At 42.4% G+C, this 24225-nt stretch overlaps 2 protein-coding genes across 5 annotated transcripts; one reads left to right on the forward strand and one right to left on the reverse strand.

Moving 5' to 3' along the window:
* Positions 1-428: 428 nt before the first annotated feature.
* LOC118946006 (insulin-like) lies at positions 429-2886 on the forward strand. Its single transcript, XM_036969673.1, has 2 exons — positions 429-624; positions 2732-2886. The coding sequence occupies exons 1-2, from the start codon at positions 429-431 to the stop codon at positions 2884-2886; spliced, it is 351 nt and encodes a 116-aa protein (XP_036825568.1).
* A 978-nt stretch (positions 2887-3864) lies between these two features.
* Positions 3865-24155, reverse strand: hmmr (hyaluronan-mediated motility receptor (RHAMM)). 4 transcript variants are annotated; one of them, XM_036969983.1, is made up of 21 exons: positions 23994-24155; positions 23521-23625; positions 21897-21982; positions 19533-19610; positions 15952-16140; positions 15504-15590; positions 13639-13750; positions 13303-13368; positions 13134-13207; positions 11613-11686; positions 11083-11450; positions 10664-10800; positions 10368-10582; positions 9626-9730; positions 8897-9109; positions 8073-8808; positions 7849-7988; positions 7515-7581; positions 7138-7314; positions 4993-5128; positions 3865-4424 (listed from the first exon to the last, which is right to left on the reverse strand). In XM_036969983.1, the coding sequence occupies exons 1-21, from the start codon at positions 24037-24039 to the stop codon at positions 4411-4413; spliced, it is 3225 nt and encodes a 1074-aa protein (XP_036825878.1). In that variant the 5' UTR covers positions 24040-24155; the 3' UTR covers positions 3865-4410. The 4 variants fall into 4 exon arrangements, with proteins under 4 accessions (XP_036825878.1, XP_036825879.1, XP_036825877.1 ...); XM_036969984.1 differs by having other exon boundaries at positions 7849-7946; positions 8031-8808; XM_036969982.1 differs by having other exon boundaries at positions 7849-7946; positions 7989-8808.
* Between the last annotated feature and the right edge of the window lie 70 nt (positions 24156-24225).

Raw genomic sequence — 24225 nt, forward strand, 5'->3', positions numbered from 1 at the left:
GATCTCATATGGCTGTGGTACTGTGGTCTCTCTCTCCCTCCAGATCTCATATGGCTGTGGTACTATGGTCTCTCTCTCCCTCCAGATCTCATATGGCTGTAGTACCATGGTCTCTCTCTCCCTCCAGATCTCATATGGCTGTGATACTGTGGTCTCTCTCTCCCTCCAGATCTCATATGGCTGTAGTACCATGGTCTCTCTCTCACTCCAGATCGTCTATTGCGGTGGTAGTATGGTTTCTCTCTCCCTACAGATCGTCTATGGCTGTAGTACCATGGTCTCTCTCTCACTCCAGATCGTCTATGGCTGTGGTAGTATGGTTTCTCTCTCCCTACAGATCGTCTATGGCTGTAGTACCATGGTCTCTCTCTCACTCCAGATCATCTATGGCTGTGGTAGTATGGTCTCTCTCTCCCTCCAGATCGTCTATGGCTGTGGTAGTATGGGCCCTGTCTGTTCTGTTACTGCTGGTCCTGTCTTCCCCGGGGGTCTGCTCAGCTCCCAGCGCCCAGCACCTGTGTGGCTCTCACCTGGTGGATGCCCTCTACCTGGTCTGTGGGGAACAAGGGTTCTTCTATAACCCCCACAGAATCCCCAGAGACCTACTCCTGCAACACCTTATAGGTGAGACTGAGAACAGGGGGTGGTTTGAAGGCTGGCACTATATTCAATATATGTTAAATATGTGATGCTCTTTTATTACAAGCCGACACATTTTGAAAGAGGGTATGTTGTTAAAGGTATATATCTGGATTTTGGCAATGAGAACCTTTATCTACATCCTCAGAGTGGATACCATTTATGTCTGTGTCCAGTATGAAGGAAGTTAGTTAGTTTCTCGAGACAATGCTAAATAGTGTTAGCAAAACAACTGGAAGCCTATGGGTATCTGCTAGCATAATTACCTGTAACGTTGAAGTCTGCAGTCCTCCTCCCCCAACCCTCTCTATATTTAATTAAATTCAAATTGGCTTTATTGGCATGGGGAACATATGTTTACATTGTCAAAGCAAGTGAAATAGATAATAAACTAAACTGAAATAAACAATCAAAAATTAACAGTAAACAGGACACAAGTTTCAAAGGAATAGACAGATTTCAAATGTCATATTATGGCTATGTAGTGTTATAATGATGTGGAAATAGTTTATGTACAAAACAAATATGGGTTGTATTTACAATGGTGTTTGTTCTTCACTGGTTGCCCTTCTCTTGAGGCAAAACACACTGTGGTATTCAACCAATAGATATGGGGGATTCTCAAAATTGGATGTTTTCAAATTCTTTGTGGATCTGTGTAATCTGAGGGAAATATGTGTCTCTAATATGGTCATACATTTGGCAGGAGGTTAGGAAGTGCAATTCAGTTTCCACCTCATTTTTAGGAAGTACAGCTGTTTCCACCTCATTTTGTGGGCAGTGTGCACATAGCCTGTCTTCTCTTGAGAGACAGTTCCATCTACCTCAACAGCAAGGCTATGCTCACTGAGTCTGGACATAGTCAAAGCTTTCCTTAAGTTTCTGCCACTGTGTTCTCTGTTAAGGACCAAATAGCATTCCAGTTTGCTTTTTTGGTAAATTCTTTCCAATGTGTCAAGTAATTTTATTTTTGTTTTCTCATATTTAGGTTAGGTCTAATTGTGTTTGTGAACAGAGCCCTAGGACCAGCTTGCTTAGGGGACTCTTCTCCAGGTCCATCTCTCTGTTGGTGACGGCTTTGTTATGGAAGGTTTTGGAATCGCTTATTTTCTGGATTTTGATAATTAGTGGGTATCGGCCTAATTCTGCTCTGCATGCATTATTTGGTGTTTTATGTTGTACATAGAGGATGTTTTTGCAGAATTCTGCATGTAGTCTCTCAATTTGGTGTTTGTCTCATTTTGTGAATTCTTGGTTGGGGAGCGGTTCCCAGACCACACAACCATAAAGACAATGGACTCTATAACTGATTCAAGTACTTTTCATGGCATAGAATGCCTTTCTTGCCTTGTCTCAGATCATTCACAGCTTTGGGGAAGTTACCTGTGGCGCTGATGTTTAGGCCGAGTTATGTCGTTTTTTGTGTGCTCTAGGGCAACGGTGTCTAGATGGAATTTGTGGTCCTAGCAACTGAACCTTTTTTGGAACACCATTATTTTTGTCTTACTGATATTTACTGTCAGGGCCCCAGGTCTGACAGAATATCTGGGTGCAGCTGTAGGTCCTCCTTGGTTGAAGGACAGAAGCACCAGGTCATCAGCAAACATTAAATATTTGACTTTAGTCAGTCTCTCTCTTCCATCTGTGACGAGGGTATACCTTCTCTTAAAGTTTGTCATATACTGTAGCTATCCCTACTGATCTTTTGCTGAGACCGTTCCTAACTACCGACTTTGTGAGATATCAAGATTTTAAGAATCTTGTGAATTCTCCAGATTCCTCATTATATTCTCTCCCAGATATTCTCTCAACCTCAGTTAAACCCTGTGCTCAGACATCCCATTGAAATGTCTGAAGTTAACTTTACTTCAGAGGTAGGAAGCTGAGCTACACCTGTCAGATCTCTCCTCTGAAGGACGTGGAGAGCCTTAGACAAGACTAAACAGATTGTGAAGCTCTGATAACACGCTCATTCAGTCTCTGTTAAACAGCCAACATTCTAACTGGTATTTTGTGTGAGTGAAGGAGTTCGCTGATCTGCTTTACGTCACAGCTTTTGGGAACTCTCCCCCTCTACACCCCTCCATTAAAGGGTTCCTGTCTAGGAAGAGCAGACAGGGTTGGAGGGTGAAGCAGGAACGTCCATGGAAGAAGGACCATGAAGACCAGAAGGTGAAAAGAGGCATTGTGGAACAGTGCTGTCATAAGCCATGTAGCTTCAGCCACCTGCAGAGCTACTGCGACTGACTGGAGTCTACTCCTCATAGTCTACACTCGATTGATAAGAGCGCAGACTAGCCTCAAGAGCTACTGGTGGAAGGACATGTCAATCTTGTATAAAACTAAATGTCAAGGGGGGAGCTACAGAAAAAATAAAACATGTGTATGACCAGTAACAGACTGTTGGTATGTTGAAGACAGTGGGTCTTTGTTCCAGTTATGAAGGAAAAGGAAGGAGATACAAATCATGCTCTCAACTGGCTACAGCAGAATGTGGCTGTTGGTGTCAGGAGACGAGCAGCAGAGACATGCATTTTGAGAACTGGGACATGAGGTTTCTGCCCATGTGAATTTACAAACACACCCTATTAAACATGGGGAATATAAATAATATCTAACAATGCCTAATATCAGAATATTCAAAAATGTAAGATGGCTCAGCTCTAAATATGTGGCTCTGACGAGCAGGTATGCTGGTTCACAGTAGTGTCTGATCAAACGAGTATAGGAGTTCATAGGTATGGGACGTTTAACACAAACACACCATTTTTTTGTGAATGAACAGGCCCATGTCAGGCAAGGTATAACAGTAATGTCAACAGGCCCATGTCAGGCAAGGTATAACAGTAATGTCAACAGGCCCATGTCAGGCAAGGTATAACAGTAATGTCAACAGGCCCATGTCAGGCAAGGTATAACAGTAATGTCAACAGGCCCATGTCAGGCAAGGTATAACAGTAATGTCAACAGGCCCATGTCAGGCAAGGTATAACAGTAATGTCAACAGGCCCATGTCAGGCAAGGTATAACAGTAATGTCAACAGGCCCATGTCAGGCAAGGTATAACAGTCATGTCAACAGGCCCATGTCAGGCAAGGTATAACAGTAATGTCAACAGGCCCATGTCAGGCAAGGTATAACAGTAATGTCAACAGGCCCATGTCAGGCAAGGTATAACAGTAATGTCAACAGGCGTGTGTGTATAGAATGATCCCACATCAAAAACACATTCCCTACATTTATTTAAAACAATCCTCCCACTTCTCTCAGTGTGAAGGAAGAGAGAACATTTATTTACAAGAGTCAGGCTGTTAGAAGAAAGTAAAAAGGTAAACCAGTGAAAAGTCACATTCCCATCTTCTGGAAATAAGATGTATAATCAAACAAACAAAATGTAAATAAATAGAGCTAAACATGTACAGTGTATTTGCATTATACACACAACTGTATATTATGTTGAATAACACAAAACATTTTGTGCTTAATATGAATGCTGTAGCCAAAGAATGACGGGCATGATTCATGCCGATACTGACATAATTGCTCTATAGGATGGAAAGATAAAGGCCTTTGTAATCCTGTATATGTTTTAGCAGAAACAAACACCCCCACCCCCCTTATAGATTCATCAAGTAGCTTTACAGAGCATTTGGTATCAAATGACAATTAAATATTATGCAAGACCATGACATCCTCTTGACTCAACAGGAGGCGTCCTGTTCACCCTGGACAGTTGGTGCTTTCTATGAGGGTCTGTCCATTGTTTACCTTTCAACAGCGGTTTCCTAAAAGAGACAGGATTAGAGTTACATTTATTTAGTCCTCTGATGAGGGGTACATTTCAGGTTTTAAAAAAAGCTTCTGAAGTTTGCAATTTCAGACTTGATTTTCCCTAACAAAAAATGTATCAGCCCCAACAAAAATGTCCATTAATTATAATCCACATTTCCCATTGCTGTAGGATTATTTTCCCGCTATAGCAATCTAGCTCAAATTAAGACCCGACATCTGTAGCTAGCTATCTTGAAGCTAGATATACCCTACGCAAACAGGCATTAGTGGACATTTATCAGTTCTTGGGCAGATTCAGAAAAAGCATTCATAAAATACATGAACACTTCTCACATGAGCCAAAAACAGCTGTGTCTGTTACAGGTTGGGCCAAATTGGTTGTTGTAAGTTCACTATGTGAGCATAGATCAAGACAGGCAGAGTAAAGGTGATGCCATTGAAAGACAACCTGAACCAACTGCCATGGAGCCAATGTGATTCATGTGACGGTTTATATGTCTTTAAAAATATCTGCCAAATGCTGTCAATTACTCACGAAAAGAAACGCTGGTGTGTACTCACCCGGTCTGAGAGGTGCGGCAGCAGGCTGCTCGTTCTCCTTGCTGTCCAGGTGGTTCAAGGCTTTGATGGGGTCAACCCTGCGTTGGGGCTGGCCTCCCTTCTGACGAGACACCTGGGCACGCAGCTTAGACAGCTCCTACACACACACACACACTTTACAATCATGTCAGACTGTAGTACACCCAAAAAGCTTTTACCAACACCATTCCCTTCATGGATTTAAAAGAAGTGGATATATGAAAACAATGGCGAAACTTCTACTCCACAATTTAGTGGTAACTAAAGTTATAATCCTATTTAGTGGTAACTAAAGTTATAATCCTATTTAGTGGTAACTAAAGTTATAATCCTATTTAGTGGTAACTAAAGTTATAATCCTATTTAGTGGTAACTAAAGTTATAATCCTATTTAGTGGTAACTAAAGTTATAATCCTATTTAGTGGTAACTAAAGTTATAATCCTATTTAGTGGTAACTACAGTTATAATCCTATTTAGTGGTAACTACAGTTATAATCCTATTTAGTGGTAACTAAAGTTATAATCCTATTTAGTGGTAACTACAGTTATAATCCTATTTAGTGGTAACTACAGTTATAATCCTATTTAGTGGTAACTAAAGTTATAATCCTATTTAGTGGTAACTAAAGTTATAATCCTATTTAGTGGTAACTAAAGTTATAATCCTATTTAGTGGTAACTAAAGTTATAATCCTATTTAGTGGTAACTAAAGTTATAATCCTATTTAGTGGTAACTAAAGTTATAATCCTATTTAGTGGTAACTAAAGTTATAATCCTATTTAGTGGTAACTAAAGTTCTAATCCTATTTAGTGGTAACTACAGTTATAATCCTATTTAGTGGTAACTAAAGTTATAATCCTATTTAGTGGTAACTAAAGTTCTAATCCTATTTAGTGGTAACTACAGTTCTAATCCTATTTAGTGGTAACTACAGTTATAATCCTATTTAGTGGTAACTACAGTTATAATCCTATTTAGTGGTAACTAAAGTTATAATCCTATTTAGTGGTAACTAAAGTTATAATCCTATTTAGTGGTAACTAAAGTTATAATCCTATTTAGTGGTAACTAAAGTTATAATCCTATTTAGTGGTAACTAAAGTTATAATCCTATTTAGTGGTAACTAAAGTTATAATCCTATTTAGTGGTAACTAAAGTTATAATCCTATTTAGTGGTAACTAAAGTTATAATCCTATTTAGTGGTAACTAAAGTTATAATCCTATTTAGTGGTAACTAAAGTTATAATCCTATTTAGTGGTAACTAAAGTTATAATCCTATTTAGTGGTAACTAAAGTTATAATCCTATTTAGTGGTAACTAAAGTTATAATCCTATTTAGTGGTAACTAAAGTTATAATCCTATTTAGTGGTAACTAAAGTTATAATCCTATTTAGTGGTAACTACAGTTATAATCCTATTTAGTGGTAACTAAAGTTATAATCCTATTTAGTGGTAACTACAGTTATAATCCTATTTAGTGGTAACTAAAGTTATAATCCTATTTAGTGGTAACTAAAGTTATAATCCTATTTAGTGGTAACTAAAGTTATAATCCTATTTAGTGGTAACTAAAGTTATAATCCTATTTAGTGGTAACTAAAGTTATAATCCTATTTAGTGGTAACTAAAGTTATAATCCTATTTAGTGGTAACTACAGTTATAATCCTATTTAGTGGTAACTAAAGTTATAATCCTATTTAGTGGTAACTACAGTTATAATCCTATTTAGTGGTAACTAAAGTTATAATCCTATTTAGTGGTAACTAAAGTTATAATCCTATTTAGTGGTAACTACAGTTATAATCCTATTTAGTGGTAACTAAAGTTATAATCCTATTTAGTGGTAACTACAGTTATAATCCTATTTAGTGGTAACTAAAGTTATAATCCTATTTAGTGGTAACTAAAGTTATAATCCTATTTAGTGGTAACTAAAATTATAATCCTATTTAGTGGTAACTAAAGTTATAATCCTATTTAGTGGTAACTAAAGTTATAATCATATTTAGTGGTAACTAAAGTGTGTGTGTTGCTATAATCATATTTTGTTAACGCCAATCAATATAGCCCATGCTTATACAGTATTTAAATCTGTACACCAGACAGAGGCATCTGACCTGTTTGAGGGAGACGTTCTCATCTTTGAGCTTCACCACGTGTCTGATCTTCTGTTTCTGGTTCTGGTGGCCCAGCAGACGAGCGTAGGCGTCCGCAAGCCGGGTCAGCTCCTCCTGGTTTGCCCCATTCTCATTCAGTAGCGCGTCCCGTTCTGCAGCAAACCCATTCAGCTGTTCCTGCAGGGCCAGACCAACCAGAGGAAGAGATGGGGGAACATAGAATTTGAAACAGTAACGAAGTCAATGACGGTGTACCCCTTCTATTCATATGGGGAAATATACATGACCATTGGCAGCAACACAGAAGAAAACATCTCAGAGGAACTACATTTCCCATAATGCGGCAGTGGTGACCCCTTGCCTCTGCTGTGACTGACCTGGAAGGGCTTGACCTTAGTGTAGAGCTCCTCGTACTGTCTCCTCCAGTGTTCTGTCTCTGCATCACTGAGAGAGGAAAGGACAGAGTTGGAACAGTGTATTGAGAGCCTATCCTTTGGTGATATAATACCATTGTCTTCTACTTGATGATCTGGGCACGTATTCATAAGGTCTCAGAGTAGGGTGCGGCTCCAGGCTCAGTTCCCCTGTCCATGCAATTGCATTTATTCATTCATCTGAAAGGGGAAACTGATCCAAGAACAGCACTCAGACAGTTCATGAATACAGGCCCTAATCTTCACAGCCCAGTAAGTGATTCCTGGTCCTCCTCACCTCTTGTCCCGAGTTGCCACCAGCTGTCTCTGGAAGTCTCTTCTTTGTTCCTCCATCTCCCACTGGAGAGTCACCTTCTCCTGGACAACTGGGTCCACCTGGCTCTGGAGAGTCACCTTCTCCTGGACAACCGGGTCCACCTGGCTCTGGAGAGTCACCTTCTCCTGGACAACCGGGTCCACCTGGCTCTGGAGAGTCACCTTCTCCTGGACAACCGGGTCCACCTGGCTCTGGAAAGAAACCACCTCCTTGACCACCACGTCCACCTGGCTCTGGAGAGTCACCTCCTGGACAACCGGGTCCACCTGGCTCTGGAGAGAAACCACCTCCTTGACCACCACGTCCACCTGGCTCTGGAGAGTCACCTTCTCCTGGACAACTGGGTCCACCTGGCTCTGGAGAGTCACCTTCTCCTGGACAACTGGGTCCACCTGGCTCTGGAGAGAAACCTTCTCTTCCATCAGTTCTAACTGGCTCTGGAGACTCGCTCTCTGTTCTTCTGCCTTCATCAGTCGGTTGTGTATTAGTTCTACCTGGTCCTGAAGGCCCCGTTTGTCTATTTCAAACATCTCCACTACCGTTTTCAGTTCATCCCTCTCTTTCTCTACCTCCATGTGGTTCTCTAGACAGGGCAGATCTTTCTTTACCTGATCCTCCATCTTCTCCAACTGGTTGAGAAGGCTCAGTTTCTCCTTTTCCACCTCTCCTACCAAGCACTGAAGAGCTAGCTTCTCCTCCTCTAACACCTCCACCTGTCTCTCTAGCCTCCCCACCTCCTCTGACATACATTGCTTCAAGTCTCTCCTTTGCACCTCCCTCTCTCCTTTCTCCTGCTCCAGTAGCCTTTGAACCTCCTCTTTCTCCATCCTCTCCTCCTGCAGCTGTCTCTGCACCTCCTCCTCAGCCCTCTTCATCTCCTCATCTCTCTGAGCTAGACGAGTCTGTGCCGCTAACAGCATTCTAGAGGAGAGGTGGGGGACCGAGAGAAGGGAGAGCGTCAGAGGTTGCACATTAAATCACCAAATATTGAGAAGCCTTATGAGCTCACCTTGCATACTCCGCTCTTGCTTTCTCCTGAGCCTGCTGGTCAGCTAGATGTTTCTCCTGCTCCCCCTCCATCTCCTCCCTCACTTTCTTCACCTCCACCTCTTTACGCTGATTCACTCTCTCCATCTCTTCTTTCATCTGCTTCGTCACCCTCTCCACCTCTTCCTCCAGTGCTCTACCCCTCTCCTCTGCTCCCTTCAGGGCCTGCCTGGAGCTGGTGGAACAAAATACACATTTTGAAGTCTTAAAGCCGATTTACGCTTGATCCGGGGATGTGGTGTGGAGGCTCCGTACGGAGGGTGTGACAATTGCAGAGCCTCCGGAGGCCAAATCAAGGTCCGTACTGTGATGCCATGCCATGCATCTCCCGCCAAACAAATTGCAATGCAGAGAGCTCCATATATCTCCGCATTGGCGGTAGGTGGGGGCAGTACGTCCTGTATAAACACAAACTCACTTACTCCAAGACAACAGCTCTTCTCCGCTCTACGAAGCGCAAGAAGTTAAGACTGCCCTGAACTGTCATTAACGCTGTACTGACACTGCAGAACCCAATTGACCATAAATCAGCTTTTACAGAGCCATGACTGCTAATACTTTAACCCAAAGTTAAAGTGACAGTTCACTTAAAATGAAGTTTCAGATGTTTTCATCCATCAAAAGTTAACTTTTTCTGTGTGAAAGGGTCCCTTTAAACACATTAGTATTGGACAACAGGTCAACTCCGTACCTCTCCAGTTCAGTGGCCAGGTCTCCTATCTTGCTGAGGGAGGTGGTGTGTTCCTCATGCAGGCTCCTCATGGTAGAGTGTACCACCTGCACGTCACTGCTCCTCCTGGATGGAGATACAACACACAACGCTGAAAGGAACAGTTTGAGCAAAGGGGAGGTGCAGAATTCCTAATCTTAGTCACATAACAGGGCCCGACATTAACACTTGTCCGCTTCCCCAGGACAAGAAAAATAATAATTGTCAGGGAAGCAGAATATAGATTTAAGTTGCCCGAATGGACAAGTAAAACAATTAAATCGCAATATCAAAAATATACTCTGATTATTGGATCAGATTGTCTCCCAATTTCTGTAGACCGCGTCAGAGTAGAATTGTATTGCATTGACAGGCACAAGCTGTCTTCATCAATCCCCAGGGGCGCCGGTCGTCTTCATCAATCCCCAGGGGCGCCGGTCGTGCGGCTGGTTTCCAGGTTTAGCAAGCTGTGTTTCAAGAAGCAGTGCAGTGCTTTTTTTGGGGGGGGTCGACAAGTGACTCGAGCTTTCAGTAAAGCCCTGCATAATGAGTAACTATTTGGGATGCAGTCGTCGATTGAGCTAAACCTGTAGCTAAACTCCACGGCAATTCCAGCCAACCAACTTCTCTTATTTGAAACACTATTTCAAAGGATATTAAAAGCAAAGCCGACAAAGCGCATTTCATTCATGTTTTTAGTTCCGCATTAAACCTCCAGACTCACCTGACTAGCAGTGCTCTGGTCTCAGTCAGCTCTCTCTCCAACTCGGTCTTCTCCTGTTGGAGACCCTGTAGGGCCTCCCCTCTCCGCTCATCCTGCAACTCCAGAACCGACAGCACTCCTAGAGCCTCCTCCAACTCATCCTCCAACTGTTTCCTTTCCTCCTCTGTCTCCTCCCTCACCCTCTCCAGCACTGAGGCCAGGGAGGCTGCATGCTCCTGGGGAGAACGAGAGGAGAGTCAGATGTAGGATTTTAATGGGTGCCATATTGGATTCAAGTCATCCCCAACACCACTAACCTTTTCCTGCTTCAGCTCCTCAGCCAGGGAGGTGTATGTCTGCTCCAGCTGCTCCTGCACCTCCTCCTCACTCCTCCTGTTCTCCCGCAGGAGGCTCAGCTCTGCCTTCAGCTCCTCCACTCTCCCCTGGCTACTAACTAAAGACAGATACACAGACACTTGAATTAGAGCCCACACTGATAACAGCAACCTAGACACTTGATATAGAGCCCACACAGATAAGAGCAACCTAGAAACAATACCCCAAAACCTGACCCTTCAGGAAAACTGGAAAAGGGTAAGATCCAAAATTCCTGATAAATCTGCTTAAGATAAGTTCCCATTATAGCCATTCTTTCAGATCTACAAGGAACCATCAAGAGTCTAGTACTTTAGGGTATGTCAGTAATATAAATTAGGGACTAGGATTGTTTGTGTACCGCTCTCCTCCTCCAGGACCTTGCACTTCTCTTCCAGGTGAGCTACTTTCTCATCCAGCTCCTCCCCTGTCCTCCTCAGCACCTCTCGCAGCCGCACTAGCTCCGCCTCTTGCTGCCGCACTGCAATCTGGGAGTCAGCCACTTCCTGGTTGGCCCGTTGCATCTGTACCTCCATCTCTCCCAATGCCTTCTGGGAGGACATCAGCTCCGCCTCTCGCCGCTCCAGAAGCTTCTCCGTCTCCTGCAAAGCATCACGGGAAGCCTGCAGGTCCTGCTGACCTTTCTCTGACTCCTCCTCCTTCTGACGGAGAGTGTTCTGAGAGTTTTCGAGCTCCGCGGTGCACTGCTCAAGTTTCTGCTCAAGATGGCTGAGAGAAAAGGACATGGTGTGAGATCAGCTGTTGTTTTGCATGTCAACCAAGACAACTTGGAAACTGATGTCATCAATTTCAACGTGGACAGAAAAATAAACCCTGAATTTCAATGATTCTGAATGAAGTTGTTCAGGGAGGACATGTGCATTTGCTCACCCCAGTTTCTCCTGCTGAGATTCAGAGATGCTGTTCACCATCTCGGTCTTCCCATGAAGCTTCATACGCAGATCCTAAGGAGACACAATAGCATGTTATAACAGCCTCAATTATAACTATTTTCTGTCTACGTTGAAAACCCGATGTAAGCATGATCATGGACCAGTCAAGTAGTTTCTCCATACACATTTCTTCCCTCAGTAAACAGTATGTTTAACAGGCTCCCGAGTGGCGCAGCATCTGTGTTATAGGCGTCACTACAGACCCTTGTTCGATCCCGGGTTCACAACCGGGATCAGAAGTCCCATAGGGCAGTGCACAATTGGCCCAGCGTCATCCGGGTTAGGGGAGGGTTTGGCCATCATTGTAAAATAAGAATATGTTCTTCACTGACTTGCATAGTTAAATAAAGGTTAAAGAAATGTTTTCAAATGTTAGTATTTCATCTCTTGTTCCCTCCCTCCACACAGCTTTAAGCATCAACCTCTCCTTCCTTCTATCCCTCCCTTAAGCTCTCCCCTCCCCAAAAAATGAGAAACATTCCCTTTGAGATTTTTTTTTACCATTCCTCTCCCTTATCGAATGGTTTGTCCTGTCTGAACTAGTTTCATTTGACTTGCTTTGTGTGTGTCTCTCCTTACATGTTTCTTCCCTCAGTGACCAGTATATTATTTCCTGGATGTGTCTCTCCTTACATGTTTCTTCCCTCAGTGACCAGTATTTTAGATCCTGGATGTGTGTGTCTCCTTACATGTTTCTTCCCTCAGTGACCAGTATATTAGTACCTGGATGTGTGTGTTTCTCCTTACATGTTTCTTCCCTCAGTGACCAGTATATTAGATCCTGGATGTGTGTGTCTCCTTACATGTTTCTTCCCTCAGTGACCAGTACATTAGTACCTGGATGTGTGTGTCTCCTTACATGTTTCTTCCCTCAGTGACCAGTACATTAGTACCTGGATGTGTGTGTTTCTCCTTACATGTTTCTTCCCTCAGTGACCAGTATATTAGTACCTGGATGTGTGTGTTTCTCCTTACATGTTTCTTCCCTCAGTGACCAGTATATTAGATCTTGGATGTGTGTGTATCCTTACATGTTTCTTCCCTCAGTGACCAGTATATTAGATCTTGGATGTGTGTGTTTCTCCTTACATGTTTCTTCCCTCAGTGACCAGTATATTAGATCCTGGATGTGTGTGTCTCCTTACATGTTTCTTCCCTCAGTGACCAGTATATTAGATCCTGGATGTGTGTGTCTCCTTACATGTTTCTTCCCTCAGTGACCAGTATATTAGATCCTGGATGTGTGTGTCTCCTTACATGTTTCTTCCCTCAGTGACCAGTATATTAGATCCTGGATGTGTGTGTGTCTCCTTACATGTTTCTTCCCTCAGTGACCAGTATATTAGATCCTGGATGTGTGTGTCTCCTTACATGTTTCTTCCCTCAGTGACCAGTATATTATTTCATGGATGTGTCTCTCCTTATATGTTTCTTCCCTCAGTGACCAGTATATTAGTACCTGGATGTGGTCGTTGGCTGTGTCCAGGTAACCCTGAAGAACATTGACCTCCTCTCTCAGCTCCTGGATCACAGCTGAGAAACAGGGATACAGCACATGGTTAGAATCATGCCATCTAAAGGAGGAATTATACAGAGGATGGGAGAATGGACATAAACACACAACTTACCTTGCAGCGTATCCATATCATTCTCCAGCTCCTCGTTCTGGACTTTGGTGTCATGGTGGAGGTCCTCTGAAAACCAAACATAACATTTAAAAAACGTTTTTTTTTGTCCAACTAAGCCAGGTACTATATTAGGGGTAAGGTGTCAACCCAGGCTTGTTTGACTATTTCAATGCATCTCTTAATTTCAAATTGTGTTAATCTTTCTCACCTTTATTAGTTTAGGACTTTGAACTAGATTTTGTTGGTAAGAAATGTCCTGTATAAAAAAACATTTCATTGATTGATAAGCACTAGGCAGGTTAACGATGAGGTGTCAGTGAGGTCAGGTGGTCTCACCCAGGTCCTTGTTCCTCTCCCTCAGGGCGGTGAGTGTAGCTCTGGCTGCCTCCAGGTCTGTCTCCAGCAACTTCACCTGGCCCTCTGTACTGATCTGGAGGAAACTCAGCTCCTGATAGGACAACAACTGTCAGTCACTCAACCATCCATACTACACCTGCAGGAAACTCAGCTCCTGAACAAAAAACACTATATCAGCACACACATGAATAATTTAGAGAGAAAGAGGTGTGTAAGGCAAACACCACTAGATAGACAGGATAGTAAATGGTGTGTGAACAGGGCCACATTCAGTCACTAAACCTTGCAGATAGAAATGTGATGAATAGAGCTGTCATGACGACCTGGGGGTAGGTTTATGACAGTCATAAATACATCTTCCCCCCCTTTTCCTCTCTCTACCCTACTGATGTTACATTTGTAAAAACCTTGGTTAACAGAGATTCTGGGAACATCAGTAGGTGGGGGGAAATGAACTATATTCTGGTAATCCGAACAATTGAACATATGCGGTGGTACTTAATGAATATGATGTCAGTTCGGTTGTCATCTGAGACATTCTCATCAATGATAAGATGACAAACTCTACAGTGGAAAGTCTACACATCAGAGTTATCGGATTCACATGGAATTGTTGTTCAATTTAAATGTTTGAATATTAAATTATTTGTGATGGGCTGAAATGTGATTTAGCTTCTAAATGTGAGATTTGGGTTTTCATAAGGGCTCTGCTCAATCAGTGGCCCACCCCTGTGAAGGGACATGGGCTATAAAACTTTTCAAACACGCCCTCCTCTCCCTTCCTATATAAGCCATTGACGACAATGTAACCTCCTGTTCCGAGGATGTAGGCCAACGGTCCAATGTCAGAATGGTTCAGATAATAACTACAGAACAAAGCCAACATCAGCGTGAGCTTTGGTGGTGAATGGTATGAACTTTGAACTCTTATTCACTACAGAAGTGATACCTCCTAGCCATTGAGTTAGCAACAGCAGCTGCAAACAAGGGTTAGGAAGGAACAGACAATAGTATCCCGTCTATCACACAACGACGTTACTACAACTTATCCAATTGACCACCAGAGACATTCTTCAAAGGACAGAGGACTCGGTTTGGCAACACGGTCTTCCATCTACCACCAACCTACTGAAGCGCAGCTCAGAGTAAATATTTATTGCATTTTCCTTTTCCAAATGGGCGGTAATTTAGAATGCATCAGATACTGTACTTAAGATAGCACAGCGTCTCCCTGTGTCCCTCAGTCTTCCCGCTCTTTCACTCAAACCCAGCTCTTTTCCTTTGTGTAACAAGCTGTCATATCTGTTCCGCCGGCTAGGGACGTTTCCCTTTATGAAGTCATTTGTAATCAAGTTTTGATTTAATTATGTTTGTGTAATTTTGTGTGATTATTTAGTAAATAAATAATTAAACCCAATTTTGTATTGCTGATTGTTAGCCAGGGTTCGTGCAGATAACCAAGAATTTACAACTTTCAGATGAGACTGAATTAAGATGACGATTAATATTGACTGCTATTGATGTAAAATATTACTAGGTCTAAGAGTTTATTCGGAAGATAACAGCTCTATAAATAGCATTTTGTGTTACCCGACTCTCTAGTTAATTACCTTGACATGATTAGCTCAATCAGGTAATAGTAATTACGGATAAATTATTTTATAGAATAGCATGTCATATTACTTAATCCGGCATAGCCAAAGTCATGACAGAGCCAAACCTGGCAGATAGAAATGCCATGAATAGAGCCAACGTAGTAATTTATTTGACATATTAGTATGTTCTATACAGCACATTTCAATCTGAAAATTTGAACACTTTGGGTAGTGCTGAACGCGTCATACCTTGTCATTGACGTCCAATTTGTTTCTGGCCTCCATCAGCTCCATAGACAGAGATTGGATCCTCTTCTTAGTGGTGTCTGCAGAAACCTGGTGGAACACAACACAATCAGACATTTACAAAACAAGGTACAAACAGAAAATTTGAACATTTCTAATTGAACAAGTTGGGGGTAGTACCCGATAACAGTATTGTTTTGTCAACTAGACCCAGATAACCCATAACCAGCTTATACCTTTCTAACCCTGCAGTTAAAGACTTTTGCTTTAAGACCATTGGGCTGGTTTCCCAAGCACAGATTAAGCCTAGTCCAAGACTAAAAAGCATTCTTAAAAATGGAGATTCTCCATTGAAATAGCTTTTAATTTCAGCACTTGGCCAAATCTGTTAGGAAAGCAACCCATTGAGTTGAGCATACCAACGTTTGACTACCATCAAACACCACATTACCTTGTTCTTGAGGAACTCGTTAGTCTTCTTAAGCTCAGCCAGCTGTCTCTCCAGGGTGGTGACGTTAGCTGCCAGACCAGTCTTCTCCCTGACCGCAGACAACAGCTTGGCCTCCACCTTCCTCAGCTCCTCCTCCAGGGTTACCAGGCGCCTGTCCTGCTCCCCGCGCTGCTGCACCAGGGACCGGATCTACAGGATGGAGGGAGGAGACAGGGTGGATTAGTGCATTAGATTGAAGGAAGAAAATAAGGTGTGCAGTAAGGTAGGTCACAGCAGCTGTAATAACTGGAAAACCTTGTGTCCACATTAGAGGTCGACCGATTAATCAGAATGCCCGATTTCAAGTTCATAACAATCGGAAATCGGTATTTTTGGACGCCGATTTTGCCGTTTTATTAAAAAAAATATTTTACAACTTTATTTAACGAGCGAAGTCAGTTAAGAACACATTCTTATTTTCAATGACGGTCTAGGAACGGTGGGTTAACTGCCTTGTTCAGGGGCAGAACGACAGATTTTTACCTGGTCAGCTCAGGGATTCATTCTTACAACCTTACGGTTAACTAGTCCAACGCTCTAACCACCTGCCTCACGAGGAGCCTGCCTGTTACACGAATGCAGTAAAAAGCCAAGGTAAGTTTCTAGCTAGCATTAAACTTATCATATAAAAAACAATCAATCAATCATAATCACTAATTATAACTACACATGGTTGATGATATTCCTAGTTTATCTAGCGTGTCCTGCATTGCATCTAATCGATGCACATTCGCAAAAAAGGACTGTTGTTGCTCCAACGTGTACCTAACCATACACATCAATGCCTTTCTTAAAATCAATACAAAGTAGTATATATTTTTTAAACCTGCATATTTAGCTAAAAGAAATCCAGGTTAGCAGGCAATATTAACCAGGTGAAACTGTCACTTCACTTGCGTTCATTGCACGCAGAGTCAGGGAATATGCAACAGTTTGGGCAGCCTGGCTCATTGCGAAGTAATTTCCCAGAATTTTACGTAATTGTGACATAACATTGAAGGTTGTGCCATGTAACAGCAATATTTAGACTTAGGGATGCCATCCATTAGATAAAATACTGAACGGTTCCGTATTTCACTGAAATAAACGTTTTGTTTTCGAAATGATAGTTTCCGGATTTGACCATATTAATAACCTAAGGCTCGTATTTCTATGTTATAATTAAGTCTATGATTTGACAGAAAAGTCTGACTGAGCGATGGTAGCCAGCAGCAGGCTCGTAAGCATTCATTCAAACCGCACTTTTGTGCATTTTGCCAGCAGCTCTTCGCAATGCTTCAAGCATTGCACTCTTTATGACTTCAAGGCTATCAACTCCCGAGATTAGGCTGGAGTAACCGATGTGAAATGACTAGCTAGTTAGCGGGGTGCGTGCTAATAGCGTTTCAAACGTCACTCGCTCTGAGACTTGGAGTGGTTGTTCCCCTTGCTCTGCATGGCTGCATGGCTGTTGTCGTTGTGTTCCTGGTTCGAGCGAAGAGAGGGACTTTTACTTTCTTCTCCAACACTTTGTTGTTGCATTATTTAAACCAAATTGAACATGTTTCATTATTTGAGGCTAAAAAGATTTTATTGATGTATTATATTAAGTTAAAATAAGTGTTCATTCAGTATTGTTGTAATTGTCATTATTACAAATAAATGTAAAAAAAGATAAATATAAAATATTAAAAATAAAAAAAATTTTTTTTTATAAATTTAAAATAAATTTTAAAAATAAATTACAAATAAAGTAAAAATAAACAAAAATCGGCCAATTAATCGGTATCGGCTTTTTTTTGTTGGGCCTTCCAATAATCGGTATCGGCGTTGAAAATTCATAATCGGTCGACCTCTAGTCCACATCCATGATAAGTCTCTTGTCACTAATTTTCATTTAACTGGTAACACTGACAATGTATGTATGCTATTGGGACAGACAAGACAATATACAATGCTCAAAAAAATAAAGGGAACACTAAAATAACATCCTAGATCTGAATGAATGAAATATTCTTATTAAATACTTTTTTCTTTACATAGTTGAATGTGCTGACAACAAAATCACACAAAAATGATCAATGGAAATCAAATTTATCAACCCATGGAGGTCTGGATTTGGAGTCACACTCAAAAATAAAGTGGAAAACCACACTACAGGCTGATCCAACTTTGATGTAATGTCCTTAAAACAAGGACAAATGAGGCGCAGTAGTGTGTGTGGCCTCCACGTGCCTGTATGACCTCCCTACAACGCCTGGGCATGCTCCTGATGAGGTGGCGGATGGTCTCCTGAGGGATCTCCTCCCAGACCTGGACTAAAGCATCCGCCAACTCCTGGACAGTCTGTGGTGCAACGTGGCGTTGGTGGATGGAGCGAGACATGATGTCCCAGATGTGCCCAATTGGATTCAGGTCTGAGGAACGGGCAGGCCAGTCCATAGCATCAATGCCTTCCTCTTGCAGGAACTGCTGACACACTCCAACCACATGAGGTCTAGCATTGTCTTGCATTAGGAGGAACCCAGGGCCAACCGCACCAGCATATGGTCTCACAAGGGGTCTGAGGATCTCATCTCGGTACCTAATGGCAGTCAGGCTACCTCTGGCGAGCACATGGAGGGATGCCACCCCACACCATGACTGACCCACCGCCAAACCGGTCATGCTGGAGGATGTTGCAGGCAGCAGAACGTTCTCCACGGTGTCTCCAGACTGTCACATATGCTCAGTGTGAACCTGCTTTCATCTGTGAAGAGCACAGGGCGCCAGTGGCGAATTTGCCAATCTTGGTGTTCTCTGGCAAATGCCAAACATCCTGCACGGTGTTGGGCTGTAAGCCCAACAACCACCTGTGGACGTCAGGCCCTCATACCACCCTCATGGAGCCTGTTTCTGACCGTTTGTGCAGACACATGCACATTTGTGGCCTGCTGGAGGTTATTTTGCAGGGCTCTGGCAGTGCTCCTCCTTGCACAAAGGCGGAGGTAGCGGTCCTGCTGCTGGGTTGTTGCCCTCCTACGGCCTCCTCCATGTCTCCTGATGTACTAGCCTGTCTCCTGGTAGCGCCTCCATGCTCTGGACACTACGCTGACAGACACAGCAAACCTTCTTGCCACAGCTCGCATTGATGTGCCAACCTGGATGACCTGCACTACCTGAGCCACTTGTGTGGGTCGTAAACTCCGTCTCATGCTACCACTAGAGTGAAAGCACCGCCAGCATTCAAAAGTGACCAAAACATCATCCAGGAAGCATAGGAACTGAGAAGTGGTCTGTGGTTGTCACCTGCAGAACCACTCCTTTATTGGGGGTGTCTTGCCAATTGCCTATAATTTCCACCTGTTGTCTATGCCATTTGCACAACAGCATGTGAAATTTACTGTCAATCAGTGTTGCTTCCTAAGTGGACAGTTTGATTTCACAGAAGTGTGATTGACTTGGAGTTACATTGTGTTGTTTAAGTGTTCCCTTAATTTTTTTGAGCAGTATGTATATATATATATATATATATATATATATTTTTTTTTCTCTCCTCAAACCAGTCTGTATAACTAGGCTACCTCTTTCTCCAGGAGTTTCTGCTGTTTCATCTGCATCGATTGGCCGCTCTTGTCTTTCTTTGACATGGACCCATCAACCTGGGTGAAGGAGGAATGGAAGAATGAATTGCAGAGGGCCATTAAATTAAGGTTCAAGGGACAGTTCAGGATTTTGGCAATGAAACCCTTCATTTACTTTCCCCAGAGTCAGATGAACTCATGGATACTATTTTACACCAATGCATTCAGTTTGAAGGAACCTGCCAACTAGAATTAGTGCTATTGCTAACTAGTGTTAGCGCAATGACTAAGTCTATGGGATCAGCTAGTATGGGAAAAACTATCAGGCTAGGTGTTCCTGTAGAATTTCAGTCATTGCGCTAACACTAGTTAGCATTTGCTTCCTTCATTTATATTTATTTTACCTTTATTTAACCAGGTAGGCTAGTTGAGAACATACTGGACAGACAAAAATGGTTTACATTGTGTTATCTGACTCTGGAGAAGTAGATAAAGGTCTCCATTGACAAAATCCTGAACTATCCCTTTAAAGCACCAGGGGTGTATCCATTAGTCAGATTCAGTTGCAAAACATTTCGCGACAGAAACGGCCTCCAAGGAAAACAAGAGTTTATATTCGACAAATTCAAGTAGAACCCTCCCAGTTTCATTATGTTTGCTTCCATTTAGTTCCTAGAGTAAACTGTCAAATCTGACAAGGTTATCTTGATGATGTGGCTGTGCCAACCAGGGAGGATGTGTTTATTATGTGAACACCAACTTACTAAAATATACGTTTGAATGACACTGAGGGGCAGAGTTTTTACAGCTAATCTCGGTTTGCCTGAGGCTGATGCCGTGCAGGTGTACACATGCATATACACACACTCACTCAAATAAGCGCATACAAGAACACACAGACAGTCGTGGCCAAAAGTTGAGAATGACACAAATACTAATTTTCACAAAGTCTGCTGCCTCAGTTTGTATGATGACAATTTGTATATACTCCAGAATGTTATGAAGAGTGATCAGATGAATTGCAATTAATTGTAAAGTCCCCCTATGCCATGCAAATGAACTGAATCCCCCCCCCAAAAAAACATGTCAGCACTGCCACAAAAGGACCAGCTGACATCACGTCAGCGATTCTCTCGTTAACACAGGTGTGAGTGTTGACAAGGACAAGGCTGGAGATCGCTCTGTCATGCTGGTTGAGTTTGAAAAACAGACTGGAAGCTTCAAAAGGAGGGTGGTGCTTGGAATCATTGTTCTACCTCTGTCAATCATGGTTACCTGCAAGGAAACACGTGCCGTCATCATTGCTTTGCAAAAAAAGGGCTTCACAGGCAAGGATATTGCTGCCAGTAAGATTGCACCTAAATCAACCATTTATCGGATCATCAAGAACTTCAAGGAGTGCAGTTAAATTGTTGTGAAGAAGGCTTCAGGGCGCCCAAGAAAAGTCCAGCAAGCGCCAGGAACGTCTCCTAAAGTTGATTCAGCTGCGGGATCGAGGCACCACCAGTACAGAGCTTGCTCAGGAATGGCAGCAGGCAGGTGTGAGTGCATCTGCAAGCACAGTGAGGCAAAGACTTTTGGAGGATGGCCTGGTGTCAAGAAGGGCAGCAAAGAAGCCACTTCTCTCCAGGAAAAACATCAGACATAGACTGATATTCTGCAAAAGGTACAGGGATTGGACTGCTGAGAACTAGGGCAAAGTCATTTTCTCTGATGAATCCCCTTTGATTGTTTGGGGCATCCGGAAAAAAGCTTGTCCGGAGAAGACAAGGTGAGCGCGACCATCAGTACTGTGCCATGCCAACAGTAAAGCATCCTGAGACCATTCATGTGTGGGGTTGCGTCTCAGCCAAGGGAGAGGTCTTGAAAAAGAAGGGTCAACACCGCAAATATTGACTCTCTGCATCAACTTAATGTAATTGTCAATAAAAGCCTTTGACACTTATGAAATGCTTGTAATTATACTTCAGTATTCCATAGTAACATCTGACAAAAATATCTAAAGACACTGAAGCAGCAATTCGTGATAATCCATATTTGTGTCATTCTCATAACTGTTGGCCACGGGTTCTTGGGGGTGGGGAATGGTATGAAATGTATATTTTCTTCTGGGGGGGGGGGGTCTCAAATGGTTGAGGGGCAGTTATTGGGGAACTGTGGGGGGGTTCGGGTTCACGCTTTTCAGCCTGGTGGGAGATCTGCCAACGTGCCCTTCAGCAGGGCATTGACCCTGGATGCTTCTGTGTGTCGATCTGAATGGGAGTCTGTTGGGTGACTGGTGTGGTGTAGTTGTTAAGCGGCTTCACTGCATGTATATTGTATTTTTTGGATAATCAATAAAATAAAAAAGAAACACCAACTTACCAGGCCATCCACAGACATGGTCCTACGCACAGCCACAGGTGACATGGGAACATCTTTAGAAGGAGATGGTGGTGGGATGAAAGGAGCTGAATGGAGAGAAAATTGTGAAATTACAATGGTGTAGAAAGTAAAAACATCTAGGCTGTACACTACCGGCCAAAAGTTTTGGAACGCCTACTCATCCAATGGTTTTTCTTTATTTGTACTATTTTCTACATTGCAGCACAACAGTAAAGACATCAAAACAATGAAATAACACAGAATCATGTAGTAACCAAACATATTTTATATTTGAGATTCTTCAAATAGCCACCCTTTGCCTTGATGACAGCTTTGCACACTTGGCATTCTCTCAACCAGCTTCACCTGGAATGCTTTTCCCACCGTCTTGAAGGAGTTCCCACATATACTTAACACTTGTTGGCTGCTTTTCTTTCACTCTGAGGTCCGACTCATCCCAAACCATTTCAATTAGGTTGAGGTCGGGCAATTGTGGAGGCCAGGTCATCTGATGCAGCACTCCATCACTCTCATTTTTGGTCAAATAGCCCTTACACAGCCTGGAGGTGTGTTGGGTCATTGTCCTGCTGAAAAACAAATGACAGTCCCACTAAGCGCAAACCAGATGATCATCCGGTCACCCACACCGCATCTCACAAAGACACGGCGGTTGGAGCCAAAAATTGCAAAATTTGGACTCTAGACCAGAGGACAAATTTCCACTGGTCTAATGTCCATTGCTCGTGTTTCTTGGCACAAGAAGGTCTCTTCTTCTAATTGCTGTCATTTAGTAGTGTTTCTTTGCAGCAATTTGACCATTAAGGCCTGATTCACAGTCTCCTCTGAACAGTTGATGTTGAGATGTGTCTGTTACTTGAACTCTGTGAAGCATTCATTTGGGCTGCAATTTCTGAGGCTGGTAACTCTAATGAACTTATCCTCTACAGCAGGTGTAACTCTGGGTCTACCTTTCCAGTGGCGGTCCTCATGAGAGCCAGTTTCATCATAGCGCTTGATGGTTTTTGCGACCGCACTTGAAGAAACTTTCAAAGTTCTTGAAATGTAAGTATTGACTGACCTTCATGTCTTAAAGTAATGATGAACTGTCATTCTCTTTGCTTATTTGAGCTGCTATTGCCATAATATGGACTTGGTCTTTTACCAAATAGGGCTTTCTTCTGTATACCCCACTACATTGTCACAACACAACTGATTGGCTCAAACGCGTTAAGGAAAGAAATTACACAACATTTAACAAGGCACACCTGTTAATGTAAATGCATTCCAGGTGACAAACTCATGAAGCTGGTTGAGAGAATGCCAAGAGTGTACAAAGCTGTCAAGGCAAAAGGTGGCTATTTGAATTATCACAAATAGAAAATATATTTTGATTTATTTAACACTTTTTTGGTTAGTACATGATTCCATGTGTTATTTCATAGTTCTGATGTCTTCATTATTATTCTACAATGTAGAAAATAGTAGAAATAAAGAAAACCCCTTGAATGTCGTGTTCTAAAACTTGACAGGTAGTGTAGATCTACTGTCAAAAGTTTTAAAGTTATTTGGTATGACAATTATTTTGTTTAGAGTAGAGCTTCAGTTGTCTGACAGTTAAACTCACCACCACTGGCTTTGAGCAGTTTGAAGCGCTCTGACCGGTGGAAAGAGGCAGGTCCCTTCACCTCTCCTGGTTTCAGCTCGTATGTGCCCGGTGCTGGGGCGCAGCCTGAACAAAACATGATGAAAACACAGGCAGCCCAATTCTCATGTTTTGCTCAATTATTGTCAAAAGTGAGAGAAAAAAAATTGAATTGGTCTGCCTGTGTAAAAGCATTGGCATGACTATCAACATAGGTATCCAATTAACTACCGTAACCGACGTGGACGTTTTGCCCTTTGCTTGGTGGATTGGAGTAACGTTTACGTTAACTAGCTAGTTAGTAAACAATTGTATACAAAATATTGTTGATAGCTACGTTAGCGCTAATCTTGCTAACGTTTTAGCTAACTAACGTTAGATTAGCTGGCTAATTTACTTAAAGCAGCTAACGTTAGTTGGCTAGGTTTGCTCAGCTAAATCATTATTTAACTTACCGATATTTTCATTAAATCGTTTCACTGGAGCTCTTGAAAAAGACATGGCTTAAGTTTGGACGAAATAGTTCACTAGAAAAATAGTAGCTAGTTTAAAAGTTACAGCGACGGACGAAGAGTTCTAACGCACTGATTCAAATTCAAAACTCCAGTATCAACACGTGAGGTGTCCCGCTGACCTATCAAAACTAGCAACGTCATAACGTCGAGAAAAGACGACAGGAATTTAACC

Source organism: Oncorhynchus mykiss, chromosome 31 (assembly GCF_013265735.2).
Source record: "Oncorhynchus mykiss isolate Arlee chromosome 31, USDA_OmykA_1.1, whole genome shotgun sequence".
Taxonomy (NCBI): Eukaryota; Metazoa; Chordata; class Actinopteri; order Salmoniformes; family Salmonidae; genus Oncorhynchus; species Oncorhynchus mykiss.

Excerpts from the sequence above, each read along its gene's own strand:
- hmmr (XM_036969981.1), bottom strand. The coding sequence starts at position 24,039 with ATGTCTTTTTCAAGAGCTCCAGTGAAACGATTTAATGAAAATATCG. Across the intron at positions 13,208-13,302 it reads TGATATGGATACGCTGCAAG|CTGTGATCCAGGAGCTGAGA; the intron begins GTAAGTTGTGTG and ends CCTGTTTCTCAG. Across the intron at positions 7,315-7,514 it reads CTAAGGTCAAGCCCTTCCAG|GAACAGCTGAATGGGTTTGC; the intron begins GTCAGTCACAGC and ends CTGGCCCTGCAG.
- LOC118946006 (XM_036969673.1), top strand. The coding sequence starts at position 429 with ATGGCTGTGGTAGTATGGGCCCTGTCTGTTCTGTTACTGCTGGTCCTG. Across the intron at positions 625-2,731 it reads ACTCCTGCAACACCTTATAG|GGTTCCTGTCTAGGAAGAGC; the intron begins GTGAGACTGAGA and ends CCTCCATTAAAG.